Here is a 25480-nt window from a genome sequence, read left to right as displayed (position 1 = left end):
CTTTTATTTACTTATTTTTTGAGAGAGAGACAGAGAGCACGAGTTGGGGAGGGGAGGTAGACAGAGGATCCAAAGTGGGCTCCACGCTGACAGCAGAGAACCCAAAGTGAGCCTGAACTCGTGAACCGTGAGATCATGACCTGAGCCAAAGTCAGAAGCTCAACTGACCGAGCCACCCAGGAGTCCCATAAACCACAAACTTTAAAATGAAGCTACGACATATAACTGAAATTAGATTGCAGAGATGTACTGTTAATCATGGGATATACATAAAAGAACGATTTGTAAGAAAAAACTACTTAAAGTTATGTGCAAATGGGTTTGAAAAGAGGAGCCATTTTCACATTTACTGTACCAATATAAGGTAACTACTGTGAACAATACAAAACTCTATCTACTGGCCTCTGAAATATGTTATTTTAGAAGCAGATTTAATTTTGTACTTTTTCTCATATTAAAATACTTTTGCATTCTCTGAACATTTTTGATTGTATTTATAATGGAAGAAACCTAAGGGCAAGATAGATGAAGACCACCTTAGATTTAAGAACTGTAGATATCAAAAATTGCCTCCACTGTAGCATCATCTCTTTGACTCACTTATTAAAGAAAATGTGGGTTTTCAAAATGTTTGCTGTAAAATAGTATTTATTTATTTAATGTTTATTTATTTATTTTAAGAGAAAGTGTGTGTGTGCATGTGCATGCATGATCGGGGTGGGGCAGAGAGCGAGAGAGGGAATCCTAAGCAGGCTCTGAGCTGCCAGAGCAAAGCCTGATGCAGCACTTGATCTTGCTGAACTGTGAGATCATGAGATCATGACCTGAGCCAAAACCAAGAGTCCATACACTTAGACTGAGCCACCCAGGTGCTCCAAGCTAGTAATACTTTATACCATATACATTAAACACACACACAAACGCCTTACAGTCTAAAGTAAATGGACTAAAGGTAGGGTCTAAGGTAAATATAATTATTCAGAAAAGTTTTAGATGGCTTCAAAAAAAAAAAAAAAAAAGATTGCTTGGGTTATAGCTTTAGAAAGATTTAAGCTCTTTGGATTATTTTGAAAATGTTCCATTATTAAAATAGTAATTACTAACATTTAAAACTTTTGTATAAAGAATGAAACAAATCTTTCATAGATAAAAACTTTAAAACTCAAGCAGTCTTTTTATATGCAGAGTATTTCAGTATACTTTCATTGCATATGGGAAATAAACTTGGCTCATGTTCTACATCTGAAAAGTGTCAGTACTAGTACTGAATTGATAGAAAGTCTATTTCATTATCAACTTTGATATCATTTGACAAGATTTATAATAATCTTTTCTTAGGTTTTACAATTAAGAAGCATTTTAACTGCTATAGGCAGATGAAGAAACTAAGATTCAGATTTAAAAATCATACAATTTATCTGAGGCAAAAATGAGATTAGGGCTCAGGTCACCTGACATATTAATACTACGTTATCTTGATTGCTTTAAAATCCATTTATACTTGCAGATAACAAAAGAAGCACTGTATTAATATTTGAAAATAAAGTGACAGAAAGGTGTTAACTAGTACAAATCTGTCATTTGCAAATTATGTCCATTTAAAACGTATCACCCTTGGGGGGCCTGGGTGGTTCGACTTCGGCTCAGGTCATGATCTCATGGTTTGTGGGTTTGAGCCCTGCATAGGGCTCTGTGCTGACAGCTCAGAGCCTGGAACCTGCTTCAGATTCTGTGTCTCCCTGTCTCTCTGATCCTCCCCCCACTCACACTCTGTCTCTCAAAAAGAAACATCAAAAAAAATTATTTTAAATGTATCACCCTAATTTTTCATGGGAACTCAATGACAAAGACCCTCAGCTCAGTTTTTTGGTGGATTTGTTTACATGCTTTCATAGTAATCAAACTTCAGTATATATTACTGTAATATCAACCATCTCCACAATGATGCTAAGCAGTTTTTAGTTCAACTGTAGGGTGATATTTAATTAGGCTCGTATCTATCAATTCAGGAAATCAGACTTTCCTGTAGCATTACCTACAGTCTCTTCTTAAGGCCAAATTCATAACAGTGCACTAAACTCATAGTAGTACTGTCAGTATTCTACACAGTTCCATATCCAGTTACGAGAATCCTTAAATGTCTGTTCCTTCTGTGGTAACTGTAAGAGATAATATTTAATTAAAATCCTTAAGCTAGAGGTTTTAAGAAAATATTCATATAAAAACTTAAAAAAAAAAAGGACCATATTTGGATTTTAATGTATGATGGTCTTTATTTACAACTTTATTGGCAAAAAAGAAGAGGGAAACATTTAAAACAGTTTAACACAGGGCATTGCAGCTGATTCTGTCAGGTTAAAGAAGTTTCCTTTTATATGTCCATCTAATTGTCCCAAGATATACAATACTGAATCTGCATATGCAGTTTCCTTTATGAAATACAGTGCTCATATTTTAAAGGCAGTCTTTAAAACATATAAATACAAAGAAAATGAAATCACTCATTAAAAACTGCATTAAATGAAAGGTATTTGAAATTTAAATTTATGTTGTTCTTATAATACATGCCCAATGAAAATCAAAAGCTGGAAAAGCAGTTACACTTCCTACTTGAATGGACAGTTACAACAATCATTTTCTGCAATGACCATTATATTTTCAATTTATCATGAACTACTCTGAACTTACTATGAGATGTAGCCAAAGTCAGAAGACAAGACGTAGGGAGAATATTCCTTTTTGGGAGGAGAGTAAGCCCTCCAGAATCAGCATGGGAAATAAACATCCTGTTGAAGAATTCTAGGTGGAAAAAAATTACTGTAGTCAATTTCAACTCATGCCGAGCTGGCTTAATTTTTTCAGACTTGTTTGGTGTCATTCTTCTAAATCAAGTGTGTTTAATTCTTCTTCTAGTTCATCCAAATCTTCCCCAGTAAAAAGATTTTCATCAACAGGAACAGCATCAATGGCTCCATTTTCCTGTCCCTCCCCTTCGTTGTCCTCTTCCAAATCACTTCTTTCACCATTTTCAGCCCTACCTCCGGAAGCTTCACTTAATTTGTTTTCTAAAAATAAATATTGAAATCAATAAGGCCCAGAAACAAAAAACACTATTCCATTAGCAATTGATAGTCACAGACTTGATACTACATTTCTTTTCCTTTTTTCATGAAAGCCTTCCCTAAGATTACTCCACCAAGAACTGATCTTTTTCTAAGCTTATTTGTGACAATTACCTAGACCTAGTGTAAGGTATGTCTTGTACTATAGACATTTAACTGCTTAACAGTCTATACATTTGAGAACAAGATTTACCTTATACAATTTTGTTTCCTACCTGACCTAGCAATTAGGTTTTAAACGGTCAACTTCCACATATTTTATTTGAGTAAATAATTATGGAATCAAAAAATGTTTTAAGCAGCTACTTAGCTTTTGGTTGGGGTAACAGTAGTTAAATCACACTAGTTGTAACGGTGCAAATACATGTGAATCCAAAAACATTTCATCCTGTCATCAAGCTGTGAAAAAAGAACCTAGACTAGGGCTACGCAGCTACTTTTCCTTACAGGCTCGAAAAGACTGAGAAAACAAAAATGCAGTCTTTTTGTGTTCGTGACACCAATATTTACACAAAGATAATTTTTAATAGCCAAATGTAGATTTTAGCTATTTCAAACATCTCTGATCACAAAAATCTTACGGATTATCGCCTCGGAAGTTCTTACAATCATACCTACTGTCACCAAAGTCCTACTTGAAAAAGGAGCAAATTGGTCTCCATACTGGCATTAAGACAATATTGTCTTACAGCACTTGGATCTCAGGAAGGCAAGCCAGTTTTTCAAGTTATAACTTGTATTCCTTTATTGTAAAAATAAGTTTTAGTTTTGCTCTCTCAACCTTTGCCTTGATTAGTATTCTTCCTACCTTTTTCTCTCATACTAACCATGCTGAACTTTCACTTCTCTTCAAACTCTTCAGTCATGGCACTATTACATATGTGCTTATTTTTCTCCTCATTCCTCTTATCATCGCAGTCCTGATGAAAACTGGCACCCTGTTCCTACAACTTCTTCCCTAACAGCAACTGAAGAATTATTTCCAGTTCTCATCCTACTTGATTTTTCTGAAACTTCTTTCTTAATTTTCCTCTGTCCTTCTCAGTGTCTTTCCTAAGCTTTCCCTCTTTTGACTACTCCAGAACACTGAGGTCTGCAGTGTGTTCTAGAATGTTCTCATATCATGAGATCCCAAACTGATTACCTACATCTCCAAACTCATTTCTGTCCCCTTCTAGTTTCAGTTAATGGCTTCAATATCCACCCAGTCACCCATTTCTACAGCTTCCACTATTCACTATTTCTATATACAGTCAAACCACACATTTATGTTGCCAGTCTGTTCCCTGCAGGCATCCAAGTTTGCCAGTGTGGTCTAAACCACCCCCTTCCCTCTTTAGATAGAATCCTAGTTCTTCAAGTTACACACAAGTTAGCATACTTACCATCCTTTTCTGAAGTATATGTGCTGAATCTTTCAAGACTGGCTACAGTAATACCTGTCTCATCTACATCTCTTGGGATATACAGGCTTAAATCTATGTCATTTACACTCACTGAATCATCAACCTTAAAAACACAGAAAAGAAAGTTGTTACTTAGGAGGACAGTTTTCATAAATTACTTGCCTTTTACCTCTGACATTTATCTTAGTGAAACAAAATTTTTACTAATGCCAAGTGAAAACAAATGATTGACAACTGTCAAAATTCATTCCTTTTTCTAAACTTGAGAAAAAGAAAAGCAATGCCATAATGCAAGCTTCTTCCTCTGACATATAGAATATGATGTTTTTATTTTCAACTCAAAGACAGAAGTCAGAATTTTATACCATACCAAGAATGAATAGTCAGCTACGTTTACCTATAACTAAATTATTCTGCTGTTGTCTCCTGCTTCCTACTCTGTACTTTCTTTTTCAGTATAAAATATTAGAAAACAAACAAATCTTTTTTTTCTTTTAGAGGGAAAATAAAACACATACTTTTTACAGCTAATACATACAGGTACTTAACTATACCAGTCACTGTTCTAATTTATTAAGAATTATAATTTTATTAATCCATTTAATTCTCACAAGTACCTTGCATGTCTCTATTATAGAAGAGTGTGGAGACCTATAGTATAGGTAATTTCTCAGGTTAGAGTCAGGATCTGAACCAATGTCCCAGCGTTGCTACTCTTTAATTTTTTTTTTTTTTTCAACGTTTATTTATTTTTGGGACAGAGAGAGACAGAGCATGAACGGGGGAGGGGCAGAGAGAGAGGGAGACACAGAATCGGAAACAGGCTCCAGGCTCTGAGCCATCAGCCCAGAGCCTGACCCGGGGCTCGAACTCACGGAACGCGAGATCGTGACCTGGCTGAAGTTGGACGCTTAACCGACTGCATCACCCAGGCGCCCCTCAGCGTTGCTACTCTTAACCATGTTACTCTGTTACTTTCTATCGGCTCTCTCCATCAACATGAGCAGAAGTGCCAAAGCTTCCTCTTACCTCATCACCACCTGTTCCCTGGGTATAACGGGTATCATCTGCTTCCTCATCATCATCATCAACCAGTTCAGGACGAAATTCAAACACTTCACGACCACTAATCTATTCAGGTACACAAACATATCAACTCAGGGCAAATTTCAAACATTTCTTGGTTACTGATTTCAGACATACACATGATTAAGTTACAATAAATTCTTGCATGGCACAGAAATTATAAAATGAAAGAAAGAATAAAGAATCTATTCGGGTGAGTTTGGGACATACCACTAATGCTTTCCCTGCTTTGAAGTCTGCTTTTCTTCTTTCCATATCTTGCTCAAGTTTATCAATCTTTTCTTGTCTTTTTCTCTTCTTCCATGCAAGAAAAGATTCTAGAGTGATTTTGGTAACATTTGGACCTAGGGCAGAACGCTGCAAAGAGAAAAGAGTTGTTTTTTTTTTCCCCCCACCAAATCACCTTTAATAGTATTTAAGAGTTTTCTCTTAATGCAAGTAAGTCTTTACCTGTGACTAAGACATCAAATTTAGAATAAATTGATTCATTTTCATTTTATGTAGCAATGAGCAAAACAAGTGTCCAGAGAGACATTTTTTTAATGTTTATTTTGAGAAACATTAATGTTTATTTTTTTTAATGTTTATTTTGAGAAAGCACAAGCGTGCGTGTGGGCGAGGAAGGAACAAAGAGAGGAAGACAGAATCTTAAGGAGGCTCCATGCTGTAAAGGCAGAGTCTGATGCAGGGCTCGATCTCACAAACTCTAAGATCACGACCTAAGCTGAAATCAAGAGCTGGATGCTCAGCCGACTGAGCCACCCAGGTGCCCCAGAAAAACAAACATTTCTAAATGCAGTAATATATATTATCCTGAGCTGGATTTCTTTTCAAAATTGAAAGTGAGGAAAACTTGTCAGGAGAAATTGTTTTAATGTAAGTTAACTGATGAAAACAAAAAAATATGAAAAACACTATGACAATACCCAGGTTTCATTTGTGTTCCTCAGGAGATGAGGAAAAAAACTAAGCAAAAACATCATCTCCTCAGAGCCAATAATCAAGTAGTAAATGTATGGAAAAAGAATACTTGTTGACCATCTGCCAGGTATTTGGTACTGAATGCTTTATACACATATGCTACCACATTGATCCCCACAAATAAGCGAACAGAAAGAGATTGGAAATTTACCAAAGGTTAACAGCTAATATGTTGTCGAACTAGGATACAAACATTCTCAAATATACCTGACTCTGAAGTCTGTATTTTCTATTATAGCATATTGCCTCCGTTGAGACACTAAACAATATGACCATTTAAGAACAAATATATATAATCCCAACCTTAGACATTTATACAACATATTTAGGTTATCCAAAAGAAGGGAAAACTGGATATAATTTGAAATATCCAACCCTAAACTAGAATTTCCAATAATCTCAACATTTTCCTGTCACTCCCAAAAGCCATATCTAACTCAGTAGCCGTGTCTACTATTTCATGGAGTAAACCTCTTTTGTGCCGAGCCAGAAATGAATAGCGGAAGATTCTCTTCAATGAGACATATTCCCCTCTATCAACAGAGTGAGTGCTTTGAGTCCAGGAATGATGAAAAAACATGAACTGAAAAACTGTAGAAGTTGTCTCTTTCAACACATTTGATTAGTAAAATAGCTAAAGAATAAGACATCAGGAAAAACATCTAAAACTTCAAGTTAAATCTGAATATTATTTTAATGAATATACTAGTATATCAATCTTACAGAAAGAATTTATTTGATATAAGCCAATAGCATTAGAAGTTATTTTATAATCCCAAAATTAATGTCATGATGGGCTAACGATTATGGCTAGGTTTACATTTTAGACATACAAAAAAAACTAAATAAAAAGTAAGGCAACTTTGGGAAAAGGTCATTTTTTTTCCCCTTTCATAACATGCTAATGCCCCCAAGTGGTAAATATTATTATTTCCCAATAAATACTGCTTTAGTTTCATAGCATGAGAAAATTCTAGTTACCTCTCTTTCAATTAGATCTTCTAATGAAATTTCATCTTCTTTCTCTTCTTTTTTTTTATCTTTTTTCAATACAAATCCAGGAGGAAGTGCATGACGATACATGCAAATATCACCACCTCCAGGGCATACCCAAAACCAGCCATATTTGTTGTTTTCAATAGCTTCAAGGAAATGCTTGCACACCTATAGAGACAATAATATTCACAAGTAGTGGCTCAGCGTAGTCCATTTCCAAGGTAAATGCTGAAGTTTATGGAACAAGTACATTCTTATTCACATCCTTATGCTACTCACTTATGTACAGAGCACACTTTGTGCAGAAATGTACATATAATCTTAAAATTCTTAATACAATGGCAAACTCCCTTTAGAGAGGATCTACATAAAATTTTCAACACTGTTCCAAATTCTGAATTATACAAAAGGACATGTCTCAGTTTAGCCTTTGTAAATATACACCCAGTCTGATTTTTAAAGAAGTGAAAAAATATAAATGGTTATAAAAAACTAAAACCAATGATTTTGTTTTGGCTTGATCCTTCTTAAAAACTAATTACATGCAATAATGATACATTATTGAATTATCTGAAATGATAGGCAATTTCTCACATCTATGAAGAGAGAAAGTAAGCAAGGTACAAAAGGAACAACAAAGGATACAACTGCATTGAAGCCTCATATAATAAACTTCAGAAATAAGAAAAACTAACAAACAATACTCTTTTCCCGAAAAAATACAACAGATATAAGTTAAACTAGTATTCAGAAATTTTCTAGCACACCACAGTTTTTCACCATAACCTCCCTACAGATAAATATGTGGACATGAATGGAAGGTCTGAGAAACAGGCACCGATTTTTAAAAGTACATTTCCCGGAATACTAGAGCCATTACCTACCCAAAGCTCATTTTGCAATTCATAATGTCACAATATTTTCAACCTTCTTGATTTAAAGTCTACCTACCACTAAAACAGAGTGTTTATCAATTCTCCTTCCATTCATTTTGCACAAAAAATAAGGAAAGAATTCTTATCTGAATATGTAATTGTATTCATCCATATTTGATAGAAAGTAAAATCACCTCAAAAATGGTATTTGAAGACTTTAGTCACATGGTTTTCAAAGGTTACTTTTGAATTAAGAATCTAATTTTATATAACTTACACTTGTAAATTCCAAAAACAAAGCTTGATGCACTTTATCAAAAGATCCAATAATTTAAAAAATAATCCAGTAGAAAATGGCAGCAAATACCTTGCCACATAATTCTCCCTAATGATAAATATCACAGCAACTCAATTCAAGAAAAGGACATACTATTTGAGTTTTTGGTTTTTTCTTTTCCGCCTCACCGTGCTTCTTGTTCACTACTTCTTCCAGTTTTTTCTCATCCCAATTATCCATAGTATCTAAATAAAAAGAGATATGAAAACTAAATACTATAATTTTATCTACTGTTTCCAAAACATATCACATATCTCCTTAAACAGGAAAACTGTATCATAAGACTTATGACCTAACACATTTTCTTTAAATTATGCCATAGGTAGGAATAAACAGTGTTATGAAATTATTCACCAAAATCCTACATAGTTTAGACAAGTAAGAAGGTAGTACTGGAAGAGAGGGTGAGAAAAATTCAAAATTCATTTAATCAAGGACATAATGCTATAAATTCAGACTTTATGGAAAACAATTTTATCTATCTATCTATCTATCTATCTATCTATCTATCTATCTATCTATCTATACAAACACAGCCCTCATAAAGACCAAAATATTCCTCAAGTACTAAATATCTTGGTAACAACCAAAAGACAGTTTTAAGAAAAGGTCTTAAAAAAATACCTTTTTCAAGTTCTTCATCTCTTGCATCAATGTAAACACTTCGTTTCTCACACTTTCTCTCCAGAGTCAAGTCATGAGAGAACTTACATTTATCTCCTTTAGTACACTGTCCTTGCTTAAAAAATGCACACACCACAGACTTGGGATCTGCACCTATGTCAAATGGCACACGATATTTGTATTACAATCTGCCAGATCACAAAGTATAGCTTCTGAGATATAATTACTGTTGGTGAACTGGTTATTTTTCTATTCACTGATGTGAGAGGAAAATACCACTTACAAGTGACTGTTAAGACATTTCTTTAAAGTCCCTTCTACAGCATTTCATATCTGCATTTGTTTCTTTTATTCTTACTGTTCTTACTCTTATTTCCAGGGGTGGGAAACCAAACAAACTCCTACACATCCCATAGTCATTGACTAGTTGGAGTCAATGAAGCAGAGGCAAAAGAGAAATATACACGGAGGTATACTGCCAAGAGTTTAGAACTTACAATTTATAGAACCATAGGTTTGCCTTGGCCACCACCAAAGAATGGATATTATAAATCAATTAGTGGACTGTCTAATCCTTAATCTTGCCTTAAGTGGGGGGCTAGTAGCTGGAGTTATAGTTGTACAATCACATAGCTGAGCAGATAAACAAAGGACTCATAAAAAAGTCACTGATACAGATTTTGACAAAGGAAGGATCATTTCCATAGCAGACACATTGGCTTATAATCTGAAGAAAATAGACATTAAAACAAATTGACTTTTTTTTTTAAATTGAAGTATAGTTGATAACACAATGTTACATTAGTTTCAGGAGTACAACCCAGCGATTTGACAAGTCTGCATGCTATGCTCACCACAAGTATAGCTGCCATCTGTCACCATGCAACACTATTACGATACCACTGACTACACTTCCTATGTTGTACCTGTTATCTCCATGACTTATTCATTCCATAAGTGGAAGCCTGTACCTCCCACTCCCCTTCACCCTTTTGCCCATCGCCCCCCAGTCCCTTTCCCTCTAGCAACCATCAGTTTGTTCTCTGTAATTTATGGGTCTGTTTCTGCTATTTTTTTTTTTGTCTGTGTATTCATAAAATAAATTAAGAGTTTTTAGCCATGAATATTTGATTTGATATTATTGATATTGATATTTGATATTATTTAATAAAAATAATACCCTCACATTTAAAGTTTACCTTTACTTATTTTTTGAGCAGCAACTACAGGTTTGAACAGCTCATTTAGTTCTTGCAATTCTTTCTTCTTGTCATCTTTCTTCAACTTCTTTTCAGCTTCACTTTGTGCTACCTATAATATTCCCAGGTATAATATGTAATTTGATTTCATATAATAAAATTGTTTTCACTATACAATAGTACATTATAGCATCACTAACATAACAAAACATTCACACATGTACACGTACATAGTCCTTACCTCTTAGTATCAGTGTTACAATGGCTTTTCGGTATATATTAAATAGTGTGGTTAAACTTTTAAACGAAACTGCGAGATTTTATATCAGTTGACTTTTAAAAAAATTTATAAATGGTACCATGCCAAGTAAAAAGCATATTCAAAAGCTTACAGCAATAAGCATTTATTAAGCATTTGTTACATGCCCAGCTTTTTTAGTAAATGGTTCTCACCTGGGATTTTCTTCTTATGACAACCACCCACTCCCCAGAAACATGTGGGTGCGTTTTGAAGATCAGAAATGCCAACATTAGGAAATGCGCAGTCCCACACAATAAAGAACTGTACCACCCAAAATACCTACAGTACCCTTGTGGGAAAACACTGAGCTAGGTCAATGTGGGAGATTAAACAAAACAAATATGACATATGACACAGTCCCAGGCACACGATTTACATACCTAATATGATTAGAGGATTCATCCAAATATTTATATGTCAGGTCCTATGTTAGATGACAGGGAATACAAAGATGAAAAGATAAAGATGCTTATTTAAAGAAGCTCAGAATTTAGTGGGAAGACAGACATGTCAACAACTATAATATAATATGTGGTTCTCTGGGAACAAGGAATGCCTACCTACATGCCTATAAAAATCAGACTGAGCTAATACTTTATGGATGAATTCTTCTGATGAGCAAGGAAAGGAATGCACAGAGAGCCAGCCAATGCAAAGATACAGGGACCAGAAGGAACAGGGTATGAGAAACATCAATGAAAAGTTTGGACTGTATCAGTAGGTGACAGGGAAAATTCAAAGGCTTAAAGTAAGTCAATGACATAATCAGACTGTGTTTTATAATGATCACAATGGCAACTGTGTGAAAAGTGGACTAGAAGGAGCCAAAGAATGGCAAGGAAAATTAGGAGGCTAATGCAACTGCTGTAGGCAAGAAAACACAAGAGCTTAACATACACATTAGTAGCAAGGATGCAGAAAAGATGAGAGAAGTGAGAGAGAGAGCTCTTAAAGAGGCAGAACTGACACTACTAAGTGACTGACTAGATATAAAATGTAAGCGAGAGGGTGGAGTCTAGAATTATCACATTTATGGTTAGCGCTGTTAAACGAGACAGGGAATACAAGAGGAACAGGTTTCAGGGTAGAAATTAGAGATGAGCTCAGTTTTAGACATACTGAGTACGAGATGCTTACAGAGCATCTGGATAGAGCTAATACTCAGAAAGCAAGTGGACATGGATCTTGGTATCTGGAGAGAGGGTCTGCTTTAAAATAAAAATTTTAGAAACAGCTTATAGATAATTAAAACTTTAGGTGTATGAGATAGGACAGCATAAAGAAGTGACAAGGAAAAAAAAGTGACAAGAGCACAGTTCCCTGAAGAATACCAATATTAAATGAGGCAACAGAACCTTAAAAAGCCTACAAAAGGGTCCAAGAAACATCAAAGAAATAGATAGAAATCCAGCACAAAGAAGTATTCATGGAAGAAGAAATTTTAGGAAGGGAATGACTAAATGCTAGGTTAAAGACATCCCAAATCCTGACTTTGATGATATGATGGGAGGTGTTTAAACAGAAAAATTGTAAACCATTTTTTAAAAAGAAAAAATTTAAGTCATTTTATCTTAATGAAAATATCTTTTGCTCACTAGGCACATGTTTAACATTTATGGGGCCTAGAGCAAGAGTACAATGGAGGCTTCATAAACCATTTTTGTAAGTTAGAATATTTGTAAGTTAGAAATCAAGCTAATGCTAAACAAAGTATGGTTTATACCTCTGTTTAAGAAATATACCTTGTGACCTGGAAGGACAGGTTCAAATTTAAAATGCTCAGGTTCCATGGAGTTCTACACTGGAGCATGGCAGTAAAGCAACAGTCAACGCCTTCCTCCTCCTCCTCCTCCCACCCTGAATTTCATCCCATCATGTGAGTGCATGAAGGTGGAAGGTATGGGGTAGGATATGGTGTGGATTCAGGCTCTGTCCACACTCCTAGCACACACCCTTCTTTTGTCATACATGTGTCACTGAAGTGAACACACACCCTACCTTTGACTACTTGAGGCATATTGGCAGCACAGGATACTCTAAGATAAACATGGGTAACATGACCTCTGCAGGCCCTGAACTATTGTGGAGAGAGATGGTACAAATTCCCTTGACCTCACTGACTCCTTGCCTGTGGGAGAGCTATGTCTGGAGGCGAAAGAGTAGGGTCATCCTTTGCAACACAAGGCCTACAGTAGGGTGCATACTGCCTGGCTCTAACAGCAGGACTGCTGCTCATTTCACAGATAAAAGCCCAGGTACCCAAGAAATTATCAAAAAATATAATCCTGAATGTACTACGAATCCCAATTACCACCACCACGAATGCTGTGACTTTCTCAGGTCTATGAAATATAAAATTACCAGTCAATATACTTCCCACAAGTGAAAATATGGAGAGCAGAATAGGATTGAAAAAAGGGATAAGGGAAGAAAAGTGAATTATTTCCACACACCTGTATTACACCAGAAGATTTATGTTATGTTCTCATTTAACCACCATAGGAACCTTACAAGGGTAAGTGCCCTTCCACTGTACACATTAAGACCAGTGTTGCTAAATAACTTGAGATCATATAACAAAGAAGATAGGGGAATTCATACCCAAATTGATCTGACTCCAAGATCTCAGCATGAATTTTTATTAAACCAGGCTACTAAATTAGCACCATGGAAGATTAATAGTTTTTGGCTGTGCCTCTATGTTGGAGGCACTAATTTAAAGAGATAATCTGAGTGACAGAAATTTGTTTCAGATTGGGATCACAAATATATATTCTGATATCACAGATGAAAAGAAAAGTATTTCAAAAGTTAAGAAAAAGGACAGAGTGGTGAAAAAAGTACATTTTAAAAGTAAAGATGCAGGTCTGTAAAATCTTAAATTCAAGAAAGTGAAAGATTTAAATAACTTGAAGAAAAGGGACTAACTTTTTTTGAACGCACTGCCAATAGATAAAATTATTTCAAAACCATATGGAAGAATAAATGCCTAAGGTAGCCAAGAAAAATATAAAAGGAGTAACATCTGGGGGAAAGGACTCCCTTTAATATCTAATAGAATATGTTAGTAGGCCACAAGAATCAAAATCAATGTGACACTAGTTTATGGACATATAATAAATAGAACATAAAAGAGAACCCAGAAATGGATCCTAACATATTTGAGACTTTACTATATGTCAATAGTAGTATCTCAATTCAGTGGTAAATGATGCTGGTATGAGTGGCTATTCATTTGAAAGAAAATGAACTTTGTGACATAAAAATTTATGACAAATTATAGACTGTAAGAAAACATACATGATCTAGTAGTGCAGATTATTTAAAAACCTAGACATATCTAACAATACAAAAAGTAAAAATTGTTGTATAGCAAATATAACAGAAACATCACAAATTATCTGTAATGCAGACATAAAGTGTCTCTCATAACTGACAAGAAAAAGACATCCAGAAAAGGATATGAATAGACAAGTCAGAAAAGTACAAACCCAGACAGTCAACAACCATATGAAAAGATACTCAAAACAAAAACATACCAAACCAAAACAAAAGATACTCAAACTCCTAGTAGTGAGGGAAACAAAGTAAAAATGAGATCTCATTTTATACTTACCAGATTGGAAAACCTTAAAAAGAACTTTAGTATCTATAACTCATGTACTGAAAATGAAAATGTGAAGTATTACAATCTCTACAGAAAGGGACGTAATTTATTAAATTAGAAATCCATTTCCTTTGGAAAAAAAAAATGAAATCCATTTCCCTTGATCTAGAAATGTGTCATAGATAATTTACGCCACAGAAAAAAAAAAAGCACAAATGCCTATAAGAACACATGTACAAGGATACTTCTTGCAGATTTGTTCTTAGTGTCAAAACGCTGGAAACAAAGAGATCATTTATAAATAGTTGAAACAGATGGATATAGTACATCCACATCCTAGAACAGTACGCAGCCATTAGAATAAATTAGAGCTATATTAAAATGGCTTGGAGGAATATCTAAGAGGTATTGCTGAGTAACAAAGGGAAGATGCAGAAAAGTTTTAGAGGAGGATTACATTTTGAAATACAATTACCATGCCAAATACTTTTATCTGTAACAGACGCCTTATTACATTCATATGAAGAAAATGCAGAAATTTAAGTTATTTACCTGACGTGGATTTTGTTGACCAAACTTAACTTGGTGAGTGACAGCCTTGATAAATTTCTGTTGCTTTGCTCCTTTCTTATTCTTTAGACCAAAAGTTTTATCCTGAATGAAAAAGAGTACGGAAATAACTTAGCAATATATATTATTTTTTCTGTTTTTTTTTCAGTCATATCTAAAAGTCATTCTTTCATTTAATTATTGGTAAGAAAACTATTCCTTCTTATGCTATATAGACATGCAAAACGCTAAAACATCAAGTCAAGGCAACATATGACCCAGGATTCTTTACAATTCAATACATACTTATCATTACTAAACCTGTTACTCTATGATGCTTTTTCCAAAGTCTGTTTCTGAATATAAATTCTGGATGTGCAGAATTGTGATACATGACAAGATGACCTACAGTCAAGTAAGTTTAGGAAAATGCTTGGTTAACAGTATTTTTAATTCTTAAGCGTACAATATCTTAGAGCCTTTACCAGAAGGGATATAGTTAGGAGCAATTCCACATCTTATTTTACCTCAGAATGCATTCTTCTCAGAGTATCCTACAGGATTATGTAGTACTGAACACATTTTGGGAAATACTGCATAAGATACATTAAGTTCTGCACTGTTTTGTTCTGTTTTGGTAAGTTATCTTTTCAAAACAACTTTTTTTAAGTTTATTTTTAGTAATCTCTACACCCAATGTGGGGCTCAAACTAACAACCCCACAATCAAGAGTTGCATGCTGAGCCAGCCAGGAGACCTTCAAAACAGTTAAATTTATATAACTCAAATTACTGAAACGTACACATTCCTAGCTGTTAATATGGAAATACTAAAATTGAGGTATACTTAACTAAAAGCGATACCTTATTTAAATTTGGAATATTAATATAGTAATTTGTGAAAGCTATTAACATGATAGCAGCTATCACATATGGAATGCTTATTATGTGCAAGGCACAAATGATCTTTGGCTATCTATTCATAAGCATTTAGTACAAAAACATTCAGAAACCACTCTACAAGTTTGAGTGTGTATTTGAGTAGGTATAAGCTAAGGAATGCCATGGAGTGCCAGAAACCACCAGAATCTTGGAAGACCCAAGAAAAGATGTTTTCCTAGAGCTTTGAGAGGGAGTATGACCCTGTTTACACCTTGATTTTAGACTTCTAGCTTCCACATCTGTGAGAAAATAAGTTTCTGTTGTTTTAAGTCACCCAGTTTGTGGCAATTTGTTACAGCAGCCCTAGGAAACTAATACAGGAGGCTTGCTGTGTGGGTTCCATCCTTAGATGAATGGGTGGCAAGGCTGTCAGGAAATCACCAAATACTGATATCTGAAGTCTTTTTTTTTTTTTTTTTTAATGGCTTTTCTGTTTCTCAGAAGGATCCTCTGCCTAGGAGTGCATTAAGCCTGACTAAGGATCTTGAGAAGAGAGCAGGTGAGAGAGAGTGTCTCTTAGCTCATTTCACTGCACAGACTCCTTTCAGTCTCATATTTTAACCATCCCCACTCCTACTCTCCCCTCCACCTCCTTTGTGCCTAGAGTTCCAGAAACAGAGGCTTCTTGATTTATTCCACCCCTGATTTCTCATTGGGAAAATTATCTGGCTTAGTCTTCGTAGATAAGAACCATCAGCTACTTCTAAGACTTGTAACCCTCAGTTTCCAGCCTCTCATCTTCTGCATTAACCAGTGCCTCCCATTATCGAGTTTTTCCAGAATTCTGCAGAGCAAATCCACTTGGTTCTTAATGACACAATCCTAGGTGGCACTCAGGCCTGAATGCTCTGTTCTACTGAGCCAGTTACCCACTTATCCATACACTACCAAACTTTGTAGGTTGAGGTTGAAATAGAAGTTTAAATTGTTTTAGTGTTTATTTTTTAGAGAGAGAGAGAGAGTGAGAAAGCGCATGCGAGTGGGGAAGGGGCAGAGAGAGAGAGGGAGACACAGGATCTCAAGCAGGCTCTACACTCAGGGCAGAGAGCCTGAAGCAGACCTGAACTCACAAGCCATGAGGATCGTGACCTGAGCCAAAGTTGAACACTTAAACAATTGAGCCACCCAGGTACCCCTAGATGTTTAATTTTAAAATGGAGTTTGCATCTCTTTCTCATTCTCGGTTATGGGTGGGTTTGAAAAAGGAAGAAGAGGCAAAAAGGTCTTTACTTTTGAAAGGGACCTGAGACCCTCTGAGAGGAATTTAGTCTGAAATAAATGGACTATTTTGAAGCCTTTATTTTGGTATTATTTCTGAGGAAAGGGACAAGATAATAGGAAGAAAGTATTATAGGTAAAGAATACCTATGTGGACAAGTTGGAAAGGAACAACAGTATTGATAGGATTAGCATGTGAAGACATTCCAACACAACATAACTTTGCAGAATCTCAGAATCAATAAAATAGATCAATGTCTTAAGACTACAAGTTGAAGAGGGGTTTAGCTCTACAAAGTTCTCTTTTTATTCATTCATCACATCTATATCCATCCATATATCAAAATTTCACTTTCCCCTAAATTTCTATTCTCGTGTTTTAATATCCCATATTACAAAATTCTACATGAATTTTCTATAACCTATGTATATATAAAAAAAAGAGAAGGTGGGGAGCCTGAGTGGCTCAATTGGTTAAGTATCCGACTTCGGCTCAGGTCATGATCTCACGGTTCTTGAGTTCAAGCCTTGCATTGGGCTCTGTGCTGGCAGCTCAGAGCCTGGAGCCCACTTCAGATTCTGTGTCTCTCTCTACCTGCTCTCCGCAGCTTGCACTCTGTCTCTTGCATTGTCACAAAAATAAACAAAAATTAAAAAAATTTTTTTTTTAAAAAGAAGGTACATACAAGTTGAAATTGAGTTTTTTAATGGCTGGTTTTCCTTGTTTTTAGGTAAGAAAATTTAACATTCAATTCAGTAAGAAGAAAAGATGGTCAAGTATAACGTGACATATGAAGAGAGGTGAGGACATACATCAACTAGTGTGAAATGCCATACTTTCCTTTCACAAAAAGTGAGCTCCCATGGGGGGCAGGGAAGATGGAAAACCCTAGATAAAAAGAAATCAGTATCAAAAGTGCAACAGCATCTACATATGCCTTGCCAGAGAAAAGCATAACTGGAGTTCAAGTCATGCCCCAAACGTTAACGACAGAAAATGAACAAACTATGAATAAACAAGGCCAAATATCAAGGCAGATACTGACATATAAAGATTTAGGAAAGACAAAAGTCCTCTAAGGGGACTTGACCAGCTAGAAAGAAGTACTCATGACAACAGATTCTGGTGGAGGTATATAAGGTCCAGATCCCTGAAGAAAAACAGTTTTTCAGGTTTAATTACACTGCTTTAGCACATAATTAACCAGCCTAAAAGAGATAATGAATGAGTTGTGTTTTTAAAGTCTCTAATTAGGTTGGAGCTCAGAAATTATTTTTTCCACGGAGACAGGGGACACATCCATTTAGCATTCATGAAACCTAAACACCTCAATATTATTTTACTGAATCCTCTTAACGATTCTATGATGTACTATTATCTCACTCTGTCAATGTGGATACTGAAGCTCAGAAATCTTCAATAATTCTTCTTAAGTCAGACTGTATAGTGTGACGATTTATGAGCTCTGGAGTCAGACTGCCAAAGTTCTAATCTCAAACAAAACTGGACAAATTACCTTCTTTGCCACAGTTTTCTTATTTATAAAGTGGGTCTCACTCTAACCTCTTAGGATTGTTATGAAAGTTAAAAGACTCACTATAAAGAAGTCGTATAGCACACTGGTTAACAGTAAGGACTCTGCAGCCAGACCTACAGGGTTGAAATCCTGGCTCTGCCAATGGCCAGTTTAGTAACCTTGGGCAAATTGCTTAATCTCTGTTCCTGTTTCCCCAATTATAAAAAGGGTAATAATACTTATCTTACTGAGAGAATTAAAGAAGCTGCATAAGTTTATCACTTATAGATGGCTGTCTTCTCTCCTTTCTGCAACACATCGATAACTGTGTCTGGCTCAGTAAGAGTTAACTATTAAGTGACACAGATGATATGTGAACCAAGGTATATTTGACTCCAAGCAAAGTCTTTGTTCTTCCCACTGTGAAAAACTATTTCCCAGAGAAACCTAATTAGGTTATTGTGCAGATTGGTACAAAAAAAGCTTTCTGAATACCACATTGTTGATCTGGGATATCAACAACACCTAGTGAAAATAGAATGGTTTATAATTTGGAATACTTTAAAAGGACTTTCTCCCTTTTTCTTGAATTTAGGACAAACACTTACCTGAAGATTATCCTGGATTTGGGGGTCTGGGGGATATGAGACAGGAAGGCTGGAGGTTACAATCAAATCCAAATCAGGGTTAAAATAAAACAAATAGTCCTCACTGGATCAATAAGGCCCCAAAAGTTAGGTTATAAGGAAGGAACAGTGTGTGTAGGTGTCTGTGTGCATGTTTCAGATTTGGGAAACTGAATACAAAGGAGTTTAGAAAACAGGTAGTATTTCTTAAAAAAGGATGGCTCCCTGAGGATCCACAGCCTTAACATTCAGCGAACTCCAGACTTCATTTAAAACTAACCCTTTCTGGGGCACCTGGGTGGCTCAGCTGGTTAAGCATCTGACTTTGGCTCAGGTCATGACTTCAAGGTTCATGGCTTAGAGTCCTGCATCAGGCTTTGTGCTAACAGCTCAGAGCCTGGAGCCTGCTTCAGATTCTGTGTCTCCCTCTCTCTGCTCCTCCCCTGCTCACACTCTGTGTCTCTCTCTCAAAAATAAATAAGCATTAAAAAAAACTGAGCCTTCTTCCCTTTCCCACCTTATTATATATTCATGCTTCTTTTACAGCCAGCCTCCACTCCTTAAACAAGATATCTGAAAAAAGGAAGGGTTTGGGAAAGCAGGTCAATACTGACTAGTGCTCCAAGATAACTGTGGTCTACCTTTTGGGTCACTAGAGTAAATAGAGGCTAGCATTGTTTTATTTCATTAATTGGTCACGTTCACCCACCGCCGTTCCCCCCCCCCCGCCCCGTACTTACTGTCTAATGTATTTTTGTTGTCCATTCATACAAGAGATATTCTGCAGCTGGTTAATCTAGCTTCAAGTAATCAACAGTTGACTTGGACTTCAGTTTTTCATTGGCAACCAATCATTTCTCTTCCTCCATCCTTCACACATCTAGATCCCATCTCTATAGGTGTCTTATTACTACTTCCTTGCTGCTACAAGTCCTTGGCTGGATATCCTTTATTTACTTGTCCCAAACACAAAGATTATTTCTCTCTTTCCATAATCAAACCCTTTATGTCTCAAAGCTGACTTCAGTTTATTAAATGTTAGCTATAAGAAAGCAAATGCTATATGCCATTTGGGACAACTGCATTGACGTCTAACAGAACAATAACCTTTTCGATATACTCATTTCAGAAAAAAAATACCTACTAATCCAAATGAATTCATAAATTTTGGGAGGTTTAAAGAAGGAAAGAAAAAATGTAGGCAATAGAAAGAAATTATTTCAAGTGACAGAAAGTAAGCCCTGTACAGACAGTATAGGTCAGTCTGATTATTTCTCCTAACTAGTTCTTATTTATAATACTAATAAATAATAGTAGCTGCCATTTATTGGGTATGTATCATATGTCAGGTATTTTACATGTCATCTCATTTAACCCATGAATCATATAACTCTGTAATACAGAAATTCACTCCCTTTTGCTGATGAGAGGTACATCAGTTTTAGCTCCAGATAATCAATTTTTATCCTTAACCCCATGCACTAACCATCAAGACATGCTAGGGCTTTAGCAAAGTTAAAAAAAAAAAAAAAAAAAAAAAGGCACCTATTATAGTATTTAACAAAAAGGAATATATTATTTCTTAACTAGGCTGGGTAACAGAATTTTCTCTATAAATCTAGTTTTACAACAAATGATAAAACTTAACACTAATTCACAGTATTGTTGTACCTCTCGAGTGGTAGTAAATATCCATGCAACACACTTCCATCTGCAAAACCTTACATCCACTAAAATAAAAAAAATTTTAAAAAGGTGCTCATCATTTATGATAAATGGGGAGTGGGGGGACAGGCTAAGTTCACCACTCTGTTAGGGTTTTTTTTTTGTCAGTTAAAGAATGAAAGAATGCAACTGTCTTAATTTTGTTTTTTTCTTTGGCTAAGTCTTCATTAATGAAACTAAGGCTGCTTCCCCTTTACCTTAAGAATAACCTTGTACAAGATGAACAAAGCCATTATCGACATTCTTAGTTGATAAATACTATCAATGACTTTCATTCACAATTACTTAAAACAAAAATACTCCTACCAATTACAAATGAAACAAATAACTTCATAGAGTTAAAGCTCAATAATGCATGAGGTACTTTGTCAGGTAACATTTAATTTCTTATCTACAAGGAAATTTCACTTTGTATCATGTTAATTCATTCTCAGTAAAGAAAACTGACAAGTAAAATGTCATTCCTAAAATATCCTTGGTTTACACAGCACTGAATGCTAGCAGATCACCATTCCCAGGGACCTACTTAAGTGCCAGTAGTCCAGATTGTTCAAAACGATAATACTAGACACAGATGTGAAGATGACAGTCAGTCTGCCTTTAAAGTTCTGGCTATGTTGCTTCCTCACAGTTCTAAATAGTACAAATTGGCAATCAGAATACAGGTTCTGCTTCAGAATTGGAACTTGGCCAAGATTACTAGAATTCTTTATAGGCAGGTTAAACCAGCAACGTTAAAAATTATGTGAAAAGAAACAAACACAAATACTGATTAAGTTTATACTATGCAGCCCTGAGCGCTTTCATTGCTATTTTTCACGGCTGTAAATACCAAATATTAAAAATAGTAAACATTTATAAATAAACTTATCATTTCAAAACACCCAACAGGCATTTTGGTCGGGCTGTAGTAAAAAGTAACGATTCCACAAAGACTGTCCATTATTCCGGTATACCACACGCAGAAAAATGGTCATGTTTTTTTCTAATTACATCCAAAGCTCAGGAAGAACTACTTAAAACTCACTGATGGTTCACTCTCTTCAGAAACTCACTAGCAGTCGTTGGAAGGCAAATGCAACACATTCAAGAACGTCAACAGTATTCTCTGCCATTAAAGAGCTATATAGGTTCAGTGCGCTAAATGAATATATATAATAAATTCAGATACGACACAACACAGCTAGTGACATTGAAACGTAATCTCTTCAAGCACTGTCCATGTAATTTACAACGTACATATCAAGAGCTATGTACAAATCGGTGGGCTGCGACCTTAAAGAAACCTCCACTCTCTATGCAACTTGTACCAGTTTAGAAATGGATCGGAAAACCACGAAATGGTAATTTGTTGCCTCGAAAGAAGTAACTAGTACTCCTAAGTGTTAGGTAAAAAAAAAACCACAAAGCTCGTCCTGAGCCGGCCTGCTAGAAGGAGTCTAGCCCGAACCCATTCAGCGTACTTTTTAAAAACACAAGCCTAGAAACGTCTTCAATTTTAAGGACTGGAGAAGCACAAAATCTCTGAGGCGGGCACTGGAGTGGGGGTGCCCTCTTGAACCGGGGTCGGCGAAGGCGGGCGTGTGGGCGGAGAAGCAAAGCAAAGGCTGGGTGCGGGGGCGCCAGCAGCGTCACTATAGCGATGAGAGGTAGCGAGCTTCATCACGGGGCTGGAGAAGGGGCAGTGGGCTACACAGAGCCAAACAGAGGGACACGTCGCCCCGGAAGACGCGAGCAGGAGCCATGGAACGGGAGACCAGGAGGCTGCTTCCCTGAGGGCTCGCAGCATGAGTGGGGGAGGGGGGGGTGGGTACTCACTTCAATAATCTTCTCCTTCTTTTTCTGCTCCGCCTTTTTGCTGCCCCCGGCCTGAGCCTGTTTCTTGGGGGGCATTGCGGAGAGAGGTGGCACCGGCCAGACTTAAGCGCAGCTGGACACCGTCAGGGGATCTGGCCCCGCGGCAGGAGGAAGAGGACACGGGCCTCCGTCGCCGCCGCACCGCACGGAAAGCGAGGCGCTCACTCACCACAGAAATGCGGCCTTTGCGACAGGTCGGTGCCGCAGAGCATGGTGGGTAGCGAGGAGCGGAGCCCGGAAGTGGAGCTGCGCGTGCGCCTGTGCCGCGGCAGGCCTGGAGGGGGCAGGGAAGGGACGTGGGAAAATGACTTGGCGTCACTTGTGATGTCGCTCATCCACCTGGCTCTCTAGGTTGTGGCAGGCCTCAGGATCAGTGGGGCGAGCTGGTTGGTGCCGGCTGTGGTTGGGTCCTTCCTTCGCGTTCTTTTTCGCTGAAGATGGGGGATTCTTTTATCCTGCTTGCTCGGTTAATGGTCGCCCTTACTGTCTCTATCCTGAATGATCACCGAGCAGCCACCAAAACTCGGCCAAACTATGCAGTTACTTTCTTCTCGTGCACAGATGGAACAGGGCCAGTCGGCCGGAGAGCACAGCATGCTTCAGGTTCCTGTGAAGGTTTATAAAGAAATGAAAAAGTTTCATTTGAAGGGCGCCAGGAGTAACCTCCCAGAGAAGGGGAACTTGAAATCTTTTGATGTCCAATACTTACCAAGTTATTTTCAGATTTTAGGAAAGTGCCTAGATGAAACCTAAAAACCCAAATTTAATGTGAAATTAACCAAACGTAGTTTGTGTGTGAAGAGCACATCTCAACAGCTTTCATGAAGTGCTTGAAAGTCTGGGAACTACTGGGAACACTGCACACATTATTTTATTTAGTTATTACAAGGACTTTGAGGTAGGAATTGTTACTATTTGCATTTTATAGATGATGTACAGAAAGGAAGGCACATGCCCAAGGTCATAGTAAAGGCTGAGACAGGGATTTAAAGTCTGAAGTCTAAATTCCTATCACTAACATTACAAAAGTGGTCTTGTTTGAAAAAATACTTGAATGAGTGATTGGTGCCCATTAATATTTATATAAACCAAAATGCTATTTTTTTAAAAAATATATAATGCTTGGCTGTTATTGTTCCATGATTATTAAACTGTTTTTGTTAGGAAGTATTGTCGTGCCCAGAGTCATCTTTATAGATAAAGGTTTTAAATCTCTTTGTGGTGCCTGGGTGGCTCAGTCGGTTAATCGTCCAAGTTCAGCTCAAGTCATGTTCCCACCGTTGGGGTTGGTTGATGGGTGAGTTCCAGCCCCGCATCATGCTCTCTGCTGTCAGCGCAGAGCCCACTTCAGATCCATTGTCTCCCTCTCTCTCTGCTCCTCCCCTGCTCTTGCTCACGAGTGCACTCTCTCAAAACTAAAACTAAAGCATTAAAAAATTAAAATCTTTTCCATTAATTTCCATAAGAAGAGAACTAGGAATCTCCTTACTTAGTGCAATTGATTATTTGAATAGTAGCTTTCTATGTTAAGATAGATAATGTTGAAGTGTGTATATACAGAGCTTCCTGAACTTATGGTTATGTCCTGATAAACCCATGGTAAGTTGAAAATATCATCTAAGTTGAAATGCACATACTGTATTTAATCTCCTGATCATTATAGCTTAGCCTAGCTTACCTTAAACGTGCTCAGGGCACTTACATTAGCTTACAGTTGGGCAAAATCATCTAATGCAAAGCCTATTTTATAATAAAGTATTGAATAGCTCATGCGATCTATTGAATGTTGTACTGAAAGCATAAAAACAGAATGGCGTGATCATGTGGCTGACCAGGAGCTGTGGCTGCTGCTTCTGCCTAGCTTCAGAAGAGAGTATCTTATCACATAAACGCCTGGGAAAAGATCAAAACTGAAAATTTGAAGTATGGTTTCTGCTGAATGCATATCAGTCTTGTATCATTGTAAAGTCAAAAAATTGTAAGTGAAACCATCATAAGTTGGGGACTGTCTGTGTATACACTCATGAAATTTACTTCATCTGGTCTCCTGTCTCAGGTTGATGGGCTACGCTTATGCTGTCTTTTACTTACTTATTTACTTCCTTGTTTATCTTTTATTCTTGTAGTTGTTCTTAGAGCACAGAGGGACCCAGCCTGCTTCCCCCTTTATTCAGTGTTATAATCAGTTTGATTCTTTGGAGATCCTCTCCTTTAAGACTTCCTGTAGGGGTGGAATGTAGTTGCCTTAATTTATTCTTTTTTTTTTTTTTTTTTTAGTGCTTTCAAAGATACACTTTGGGTCCTTTGTTTTTTGAAGAATTTTTACTGGCAATCATGAAACTAATGAATAATAATAAGTAACAAGTATAGGGAAAATACAAAGAATCTAGAATCTCATAAATTGTAACAGTCACCCCAGGCTCATAATTCAGTTTTTTTAAAAAATGTTTATTATTTTAGAGAGACAGAGCATGAGCAGGGGAGGGGAAGAGAGAGAGGGAGACACAGAATCT

The 25480-nt window shown here is 36.6% G+C and overlaps 1 protein-coding gene across 1 annotated transcript; it reads right to left on the bottom strand.

The window, feature by feature from the left end:
* Positions 1-2247: 2247 nt before the first annotated feature.
* ZC3H15 (zinc finger CCCH-type containing 15) lies at positions 2248-23174 on the bottom strand. Its single transcript, XM_045480446.1, has 10 exons — positions 22929-23174; positions 15087-15188; positions 10627-10738; positions 9428-9580; positions 8897-8988; positions 7577-7759; positions 5825-5971; positions 5558-5659; positions 4508-4631; positions 2248-3065 (listed from the first exon to the last, which is right to left on the bottom strand). The coding sequence occupies exons 1-10, from the start codon at positions 23001-23003 to the stop codon at positions 2875-2877; spliced, it is 1281 nt and encodes a 426-aa protein (XP_045336402.1). The 5' UTR covers positions 23004-23174; the 3' UTR covers positions 2248-2874.
* Positions 23175-25480: the final 2306 nt, after the last annotated feature.

This window comes from Leopardus geoffroyi, chromosome C1 (assembly GCF_018350155.1).
Source record: "Leopardus geoffroyi isolate Oge1 chromosome C1, O.geoffroyi_Oge1_pat1.0, whole genome shotgun sequence".
Lineage (NCBI taxonomy): Eukaryota > Metazoa > Chordata > Mammalia > Carnivora > Felidae > Leopardus > Leopardus geoffroyi.
Note: the sequence above shows the minus strand (reverse complement) of the source record. Positions and strands in the feature narration are given on the sequence as shown.

Bases quoted from the DNA above. Each gene is read 5' to 3' on its own strand.
- ZC3H15 (XM_045480446.1), bottom strand. From the start codon at position 23,003: ATGCCCCCCAAGAAACAGGCTCAGGCCGGGGGCAGCAAAAAGGCGGAG. The intron at 5,972-7,576 runs GTAACTAGAATT...TTCTCTTTGCAG, and splicing joins AAGATCTAATTGAAAGAGAG to CGTTCTGCCCTAGGTCCAAA. The intron at 4,632-5,557 runs GTAAGAGGAAGC...TGTGTTTTTAAG, and splicing joins AGGGAACAGGTGGTGATGAG to GTTGATGATTCAGTGAGTGT.